Source organism: Littorina saxatilis, linkage group LG15, assembly GCF_037325665.1.
Source record: "Littorina saxatilis isolate snail1 linkage group LG15, US_GU_Lsax_2.0, whole genome shotgun sequence".
Lineage (NCBI taxonomy): Eukaryota > Metazoa > Mollusca > Gastropoda > Littorinimorpha > Littorinidae > Littorina > Littorina saxatilis.
Genome location: NC_090259.1, coordinates 34,098,410 through 34,108,194, shown reverse-complemented (window position 1 = coordinate 34,108,194; position 9,785 = coordinate 34,098,410). Strand labels below are relative to the sequence as shown.

General features: G+C 40.1%; 1 protein-coding gene across 1 annotated transcript; it reads left to right on the top strand.

The window, feature by feature from the left end:
• Positions 1 to 1,171: 1,171 nt before the first annotated feature.
• LOC138947999 (uncharacterized) lies at positions 1,172 to 9,463 on the top strand. Its single transcript, XM_070319527.1, has 5 exons — positions 1,172 to 1,248; positions 1,573 to 1,631; positions 1,914 to 2,019; positions 2,944 to 3,171; positions 5,254 to 9,463. The coding sequence occupies exons 1-5, from the start codon at positions 1,172 to 1,174 to the stop codon at positions 6,038 to 6,040; spliced, it is 1,257 nt and encodes a 418-aa protein (XP_070175628.1). The 3' UTR covers positions 6,041 to 9,463.
• The last annotated feature ends 322 nt before the right edge of the window (positions 9,464 to 9,785 follow it).

Genomic DNA, 9,785 nt, shown 5'->3' with positions numbered 1-9,785 from the left:
ACTGACCTGCCAACTCAGTGAAGACGAAGTGTCTCTTCACCAAATACTTCCTCAGAAGTTCAGAGGCTTTACCGATAGGGTCTATTCTCTTCCGTAAAACTAAAAAGTATCCTGAATAAAAGCATATAGGCTATATATATATATATATATATATATGATTATACAACTCTTGTAATATGTAAGTTAGAAATATTGTTACTACAATGCACTAGTTACACATGCGCACTACACACTGACACACACATGCAAGCAATGCACTGTGAATTTGAGATCAGTCACATTCATTTAAAAACAATTTAGCATATATATGTATATAATATGCATAGCAATTTAATCCTAATCATATGCCTTGATGGCTGCATATATGGCCCTCAGCAAGTGCAATCAGAGCTAAGCATGCAGTTATATTTATAATGCTAACTGCTTCCAGAATCAGTCCCCCAAATAATTATGACTAAAACATTTGTCATAAAATGACAGGTGCAATGGCCCATAGTGGATAATACGCCAGCCTACCAAGCGGAAGGTCGTGGGTTTAAGTCATGGCTGCGCCAGGTGGGTTGGGTTAAGGGTGGGAATTTTTCCAATCTCCCATGTCAACTTATGTGCAGTCCAGCTAGTGCCATATATATCTCCCTCCGTGTGTACATGCAAGTATAAGACCAATTAGTGCGCATAGAAAAGATCCTGTAATCCATGTCAGAGTTTGGTGGGTTATAGAAACATGAAAATACTTAGCATGCATCCTCTGGAGTCAGCGTATGGCTGCCTAAATGGCAGGGTAAAAACGGTCATACACGTAAAACCCCACTCGTTTCAGCCCATGAACGCAAAAGAAGAAAATGTCATTAAACACCTTAGAGTTAAAAAGTCACACTAACAATTGAAACATATCATTTAAAAACTCTTTTACACTGATCTCAGTGCTAGGACTGTACAGAAGAGTTAACTTGTACTTTATTATAAATTATTGCAGCGGCAGTCAGGGGCAGCAGCAGCAGCAGCAACATCCAAACCAACTTTAGACTGTGAGCGTGTGAGAAACACCAGGCAAGTAGTTGACAGTTTATAGCACAAAACTTCACTCCTTTAGTGTTTCGTAACCGCCCGACACTGCATGGCAAATTCCCTTGTTTTTATAAGGACAGGAACATTTTGAGTCTTGAGTCAAATGTGTAGACACAGTGGGACTCCCCCTGTCACGACAGGCCACCTGCAGTGTAAGAACAGCTTTGGCTGGTTCCATGGGTGTGCTTTCATTGCAGGTACCATTACCCATGTATTTTTGGTGGTCTTTGTTAGTTACTGAAAAAGCAATGCCCAGTTTGTTCTTTGGTCTTTAGAAGTACCTTTAGTCTACATTCACTGATTCAGGTGCTTATTGTGTTTGTTTTTCTTTCTTGCTTAGTTATTTTCTGATTCAGGTAATGAAAGCTAAACTGGATTTTATTATGTGCTCTTTCATGAACCTCTGTTTTTGTGTGTATATGAGAGTGAGAGCTGAGAGACAACTATGTTTGAGAATGAACATGTGCATACATATATTCTAACTTCTAATATCTTTCTGTGCAGATTAAAAGAATCTGAGGTTAGGCCATCAGAAGGAGACTCCTGGAAGAATGGAGATGCAAGTAAGAAGTGAACGGGCATGCGCTCAGCAAAGAATGTGTGCACAGCAACAAAAGCTTGAAATAGCAGTCAGATAGTCAGACATTATGGTCTTTGAAAATACCCAAAACTATAAGGTCAAAGTGATTGTTTTGTCTTTTAAAAAAAATGTTGGGGGGATATTGGCAGTCTATCGGTTCCGGATTCCTTAAATTAACCAATCTTGTTTTTTATATTTTGAAATATCAATCAGAATACAATTTAAATGATTGCTCCTCATGAAAGATAATTTTTATATATCACAGGTTCCACTTCTGACGTCCTCAGAATGCCGGCAACAGCAGCAGAGAGTGAAAGTTTGCAATATGAACTGGAGTCGCCTGATGAGCAGAACGAACAGCCTCAGAGAGGGTACAGTGGAACCCTCCCTTTCAGACCCCCGTGTTAAGACTTCTCTCGTTTAAGGCCTTGTTTCTTCACATTTTCTTTTCATAACATCTGCATTTAACCCCATTTTAACCCTTAGGCTGGTTGTCGCGACATATTTCGCGCTACTTTACGTATACTGTCACCTGGTTGTCGCGACATATTTCGCGCTACTTTACGTCTACTGTCACCTGGTTGTCACGACATATGTCGCGCTACTTTACGTATACTGTCACCTGGTTGTCACGACATATTTCGCGCTACTTTACGTATACTGTCACGACATATGTCGCGCTACTTTACGTATACTGTCACCTGGTTGTCACGACATATGTCGCGCTACTGGCTCAGTCTGTTTGGTCGGTTCCAATTACCTCCCATGGATGCGAAAACCTATATGACCGTTTTTTGTTATTTTTCTCTCTGTTAATTCACCAGTGGCTATGTAACATGTGTTACAGAATTGCACCAGTGTAAGGGTTAAGACTCCCTCCTTTTTAAGACCTAATAAAAAAAAAGATTTTGGAGGTCTGAAAAGAGGAGTTGGCAGTGTATATAATAGAGAAACAAAATTGCATGTTTTCTTGAGAGTGCTACTGTGCCCCAGCTATGTTGACCCAGTCCAGTAAAGTAATACAGACACAGTTCAACCTATCTATAACGACCACCCAAGGGACTGACCAAGAGAGGTCGTTATAGACAGGTGCTTGCTATGGAAAGGTGAATTATGTAGAAAAAACTCGTCTGGGGTTATTGGGAGTGGTCATTGTAGGCAGGTAGTCACTTTAGAAAGGTCATTGCAAGGGCAGGGTCGACAGTACTTTACGATGGTTACTGTTTGTTGCTTGTTTCAATGTTTGTAAGTTCTATTCGGAATAGATGAATTCACTTTGTCCATTCTGTGTACAGATCCAAAGCATCCGACGCTGTCATAGGAGAGACTGGGCTGTGTGGAAATAGACCAAGGAAGCCATCAAACTGGGAAATGCCATACGAAAAGAAACGAAGAAGAAAAATTGCACAGCGGCAGCCGCTTTATATGTCCCTTGAGAGAGAAATTGTTGATGTTTGGAATTCCATTGGAGTCGACGAGGGGCTGTTGTCAGATGCAGACATTGCAAACTTTCTGATTTCTTTGTAAGTACTGTATGGAATATTCTGATTAGTACTGTATGGAATATTCTGATTAGTACTGCATGAAATAGGTGCTCTCGTGTTTGGATATTGATAAAATGTTTTCACGGCCCAATTTTTTTACAACTCTTCTATTTTTGCTAACCACAGATTCTTTGCATAGCGCAGCTTAAAGCCCCACTCCGCCTCAAATGAGGTTTACACAACGATGGAATCTTTCACGAAATAAGCAATTCTAACCTTCTTGAACACACTTGCACTAGCATTTAACAGCATTAAATGACACAGTTCGTTTGAATGGCACCAGTTCTCGTAGTTTATTCAACCCCTGAGCAATCGTGAACCCGTGTGACCCACTTTCCCTTTTTCACATTCGTGAGGAATTAAGTCGTCGGTTTTTGGTTTCAATGCGACTCACTGTATCTGAAATAGCACATTATTGTGTACCTCTGAATCTAAAATGCAACAAACGACTGCGTGTGGCACGAACTGAGTGGTGGCGTTTGACCAATCAAAGAAACTGGTGATATGCACAAAATTTGTCTGCTTGGGCAAACACGACCTTGCAGGACCTGCTTCCGGGCTCCATTTTTTCAAACTTTCAAAACTTCGAATTGTACTGATCATTTTATGATTTAAGAATGTTTGTCTCACATGCTGTCAATTTATTATTTAGATTTTAAAAGTTAATTCTAGCGCCAAAACGAGGCTTCCGATTTGTTTTATTGTACATCCTTTTCTAACTGGACGAAATAAATGGTTTGAAAATGTCTCGCTCTCAACGGAAAGCAGCCAGGATGCTCCTGAGCGGTAAGCGTTCAAATGGAAGTATGTTTATACTGTCTGTAAAAGCTCGGGAGGCTCAGGGATCAGAAACAGATGGTTTACGGGAGGCGGAGTGAGGCTTTAAGGACTGTCAGTCTCAAATGTCCCAATCTTTTTAGTGTGGGAACTTTAATTGATCTTTGCTTATGTAACAGGTTCTTGCAAAGCATTCGCAATTTCTTTCAACTCCTTACACACCAATGCATGGAAGAGTACTTGCAAACCACATAACAGAGTGGATGAAGGGCCAAGGTTTAAGGACAGTCAGTCTTAAATGTCCGAATCTTTCTACAGTGAAACCATCCTCTTAAGACCCCTCATTTTAAGACTCACTCCTTTTTGACTCACATGCGAAGCAAAAGTGAGTCTATGTACTCACCCGAGTCGTCCGTCCGTCCGTCCCCCCCGTCCGTCCGGCCGGCCGGCCGAAAAACTTTAACGTTGGATATTTCTTGGACACTATTCAGTCTATCAGTACCAAATTTGGCAAGATGGTGTATGATGACAAGGCCCCAAAAAACATACATAGCATCTTGACCTTGCTTCAAGGTCAAGGTCGCAGGGGCCATAAATGTTGTCTAAAAAACAGCTATTTTTCACATTTTTCCCATTTTCTCTGAAGTTTTTGAGATTGAATACTTCACCTATATATGATATATAGGGCAAAGTAAGCCCCATCTTTTGATACCAGTTTGGTTTACCTTGCTTCAAGGTCAAGGTCACAGGAGCTCTTCAAAGTTGGATTGTATACATATTTTGAAGTGACCTTGACCCTCAACTATGGAAGATAACTGTTTCAAACTTAAAAATTAATAGGGGCATATGTTATGCTTTCATCATGAGACACATTTGGTCACATATGATCAAGGTCAAGGTCACTTTGACCCTTATGAAATGTGACCAAAATAAGGTAGTGAACCACTAAAAGTGACCATATCTCATGGTAGAAAGAGCCAATAAGCACCATTGTACTTCCTATGTCTTGAATTAACAGCTTTGTGTTGCATGACCTTGGATGACCTTGACCTTGGGTCAAGGTCACATATATTTTGGTAGGAAAAATGTGTAAAGCAGTTCTTATAGTGTATGATGTCATTGCTAGGTTTAGCTGAAGGTCAAGGTCATGTAAAGGTCAAGGTCAAGCATGTGAGTCGTATGGGCTTTGCCCTTCTTGTTAAGACCTTATTTTCTCCAATTTTTGGAGGTCTTAAAAGGGGGGTTCCACTGTAATATGAGGACAAATCTTTGCTTCTATTACAGGTACAGACACGGCAAGGCGTCTGAGAAAGCTGGTGACATTGCAGCAAGGATCATACCCCTTGGTGGCGTGTGTTCTCACTGTCAGGGCCTTCTGACTCTAACAGTTTCTTGCAACACCTGTCAGATCATCCACGGACATTCGCAGCTTGAAAAGCAGACTGCATGCAATACATCAGGCTCACAGCTTGAGAAGGAGAACACGTCCAATGCATCTAGCTTGCAACTTCATCCAGAATCTCCCGTCGTTGAACAAGTCAACCCTCTGGTATTGACTTGTGAAAATAGCGACACTTCTCAGGGTCTATCACAAACACTGGAGTCACCACAACCCTTGAATTCAAGGCTTTTATCTCATCAACCTGAATGCTCTCAACCCTCACCAGTATTTGAAAAATTATTGGAAATGGAAAGTATTAAGGGAAAAACAAAACACAGGCTGCGGGCACCAGAAATGCCTGTGGTCAGGTCTGAAACTGCTTTTGACTTGCAGAACATGGACATTGTTGAAATCAAAACTGAACCAGAGCTGTACAATGACTCAGATGTGCCGGACTTTACAGAAGCATTCCCTGTGAGAATTGCGAACTCAAAGGCAGAAACACTAAAAGAATCGGACCATTGTGAAGCCTTAGAAAACACTGCTGAGTCTGTACTTGACTGCATGCCAATAGAGGCACTTGAAACACAAGTCGTGAGGCAAGAAGAAAATGAGTTCGAGTCTGAGAGTAATCTACAAAGAATGCTAGTTAAAGTTGTAGAATGTTCAGATGAAGAGAGTGTAAGTTAAAGGCACAGTAAGCCTCCCGTAAACCATCACAGATACTGTCAGACTTTTACACACAGTACAAACACCCTTTCATTTAAACACTCACCGCTTGAGAACATCTTAGGTGCCCTCCGTAAAGAGCGAGCAATTTTCAAAGAATTTATTTTTGCGTGGTTTATCTTACCCCTGAGCCATCGTGAACCCGTGTGATCCAGTTTCCTTTTTTTCACAATGTAGTCATCAGTTTGTGATTTCCAATGCGACTCGCTGTAAGCTTATCTGCAATAGCACGTTATTAGGTACCTCTGAATCTAAATGCACCAAACGGCTGTGATTCACACGAACTCTAGCGATGGCTTTTGACTGGTCAGAGGAACTGGCGATAGGCATTACCGTCGTCTGCTACGAGAACCACGACCTTGCGTGACCCTGCTTCCGGGCTTTTCTTTTTTCAAACTTTCAAAACTTCGAATTGTACTGATCTTGTCTTGATGAAAAAAGAATTCTTTTATGATTTAAGAATGTTTGTGTAACAAGCTGTCAATTTATTATTTAGATTTTAAAAGTTAGGTCTAGCGCCAAAACGCACCGTCCGATTTTGTTATCAGACAGTCCGCAAAATTAATTCTTTGAAAATTGGTCGCTCTTTACGTAGGGCACCTAGGATGTTCCCGTTCGGTGAGCGTTCAAATGGAAGGGTGTTTGTCCTGTGTGTAAAAGCCTCACAGTATCTGTGCGTACTGTGCCTTTAAAGGCAAGCTTCTTCTTGAAAAAATAGTCAGGCTCATCATCTGGCCAGGAGTTTAAATGGGTTTAGACCATCCCTCTACTTGATCACATTCCAAACATCAACAGTCTGGGTGCCCTCTGTGCACAGTGGCATTTTTTTTATGAATTGATTTCCTAATTAATTGATTGAATTAATTCAGGAGAAAAAATCCAACTCGCCACAACAAGCAGTCTGGTTTTTACTTTTTGGTATGTGACCAAGTAGAGGGATGGTCTTATCCCGTGTAAAAGCCTGGCCAGATCTGACATGGTAGGCCAAACTGTTTTCACAAGAACCTTTAAAGGTACTGAACTTGTCAAATCCAGGTGCACGGAGCCCCTGGGGCTTTTAGTCATACCTCAGGCAGCTATCCGTTAGAAGAACTACCAAGTTTCATTGACTTGCACCCAAAGAGTCAAGAACTGCGATTTTTTTAAGAATTAATTTTGTACTCGGACCCGGCTGGTCTTGGCCTATTTTTGGATCTAAATAGGGACACGTCACTAGCAAACTATGTCAGACGTCATCATGAGTTTGTGTAAAACAAAATGGAGGCCGGAATCACTCAGTTGAATCGAACTCCGACCAAACACCACGTAATAACTAGGTTAATTTATGCACTCGCGTGAACAAGAAACTGTCGAGCTTCACAGATGTCGTCGTTGGGTAGTTTTGGGTTTGTTTTACTACCATAGGAGGATTTTTGAACTGTAAATGCACTCAGCTGCAACAAAAACGCAAAACGAAGGCTGTGAGCTGCACTGTGCCTTTAAAGTAGCTTTCAAAACAGAGAGAACAATTATTAATTCACGCAAGCAATAAAAAAAAAAGTCACGTGAAGCGATGTGCAAACATTTAGTCAATCTGTCATCCTAAAACTAAAAAAATCAACACTCAAAAACTTCCAACATCAAGACTATATATACTAAGGCTTCACTAGCCAGTTAACCGGAAGACTGAAAGAGGTCCAGCTCATTCCGTGAAGCATGTGAACTTAGTGCCAGATTAACCTATTTTCTTTAATTGTTGAGTGTATCTTTAGAGTAAGCATGGCATATCCATATATTTTTTGGATTCAGGAAATCATAAGTAATACGTAGGATGAAATCATTTCTGGGTCGATTACTATTTTTTTATTACTATTTAGAGATTTTTAATGACCAAACTCATTCATTAATTTTTAAGCTTCCAAGCTAAAATGTAATCCCATAGTCCGGGCTTCGTCGAAGATAGCTTGACCAAAAGTTCAATTATTTTTATTAAAAAATGAGGCCGTTACTGTGCCGCCTCAACTCTTCACTAAAATCCAGATATGACATCATCAAAGACATTAATCGTAAAAAAAGAAAACATGGTGTGAGGATATAATCTGGAAGAATTTGTATGTAAAGTTTTTATGAAGATCTGTTGTAGTTTCCTAGGAATCGCTCTACACAGACACACACACACTCCAACACACACAGAGGTTAACACCACCACCCTCGTCTTGATTCCCCGTCTATGTTAAAACATTAAGTCAAAACTTGTCTAAATGTAAAAAAAAAAGTCAACTGAAACATTGAAGTGGATTCTCCCAAACAACTAACTGTATAATCAAACGGCAAAATTCTTATTGTATTGAAAGCTTTTAATACAAGCCTTTTGTTGTTCATCATCTTTAAAATACCAAAAGCTTACAACATATGATTTCACAAATGTGTGTGTACAAGAAAATAAAAGAAAGAAATAGCACATGTTCTGAGATCCCCCTTTTTGTTCACTAACAGACTTAGAAGAAAGGGCTTTATTCCCTGATAAAGGTTTTGAACAACATATGTCTGTACATGTAGTTCAAAGCTACATTGTGTATTGAGTCAGAGAGGCTGAAACTGATGTTACAAGGGTAAATGTTTCGGCTCAATTGTGTGCCCTTGAACTTTTCTGTACTGTCTACAACAAAAACCTCAACTGAAGATGTACACTGACTAGAATGGCAGGTGTGTATGTGTGCCTCTGTGTTTGTATGTGATATAGGCGTGTACATGCATGTGCACGCATGGGTGTGTGTGATTTGGTAGCGTAAGTAATGGGATGTATGTGTGCGTGTGCGTGTGTATGTGTGCAATCTAGTATTTCAATTATACCTTTTTTTTCTGGTGGGTATGGTATGGTATTGATCATAATCAAGTGCTTTGTTCTTTGACTGTGTGTGTGTGTGTGTTGTATGGTCATGGTGCAATATACATGTATATATATATATAATTATATGTATCTTGGAAAAAACCCACCTGTTTTAATAAATACAAGTTTTGGTTTTCTTGCCCATGAACCTCTACGGTTTGATCTTTTCTGTCAATCAAGCAACTCGGGTTACCTAGCTCCAGTCATTCACTTACTGAGCATAATGAATGCATGTATTAATTGCTGAATTTGCTTGATGTGGCAAATATAACAGCTAGTAAACCTTGGTGGACATGGATTTTCTTTGTGTCACTTTTTCACGGCCAAAGGAAGGCAACAACTTTCATAGTTCAAGTGAAACTGAAACAAATTAATGGAAGAAAACATTTGACGAAAGGAAAGGATTTAGTCTTGAGCTTGGCTAGTTAATTTTCAAATGAATTATCGCATTGTGATGTCTAGTCTGAGCTGTCTGGCCAAAAAAGGAATAAAGAAACCACACACACGTAAACTTACTTGATACAGTTTTGCCTGCTGTATATGTGTACACTTTGTTTGCTTTTGTTTATTAATTTAGCAATTCTGTATTTTATTACATCTGTGTCTTCAAGTGCACATGCATGCACGCACGCACACACACACACACAACCGCATGAAACATAATTTTGATACACCCCAACACACACACACCACAAACACACAAAAGTGATGTAGACTTCACGTGTGCATCCACAGCCTCACCCACACACATGAAACTGACACGCAATTCACGCACACACCCATATACAAAGAGGTTTAGGAAAGTACCTGCATGTACAGATGTATGAGCCCACAAAA

Coding starts and splice junctions, on each gene's coding strand:
- LOC138947999 (XM_070319527.1), top strand. CDS start 1,172: ATGTGTAGACACAGTGGGACTCCCCCTGTCACGACAGGCCACCTGCAG. Junction 1,249..1,572: donor AGCTTTGGCTGGTTCCATGG/GTGTGCTTTCAT, acceptor CTTTCTGTGCAG/ATTAAAAGAATCTGAGGTTA. Junction 1,632..1,913: donor CTGGAAGAATGGAGATGCAA/GTAAGAAGTGAA, acceptor TATATATCACAG/GTTCCACTTCTGACGTCCTC.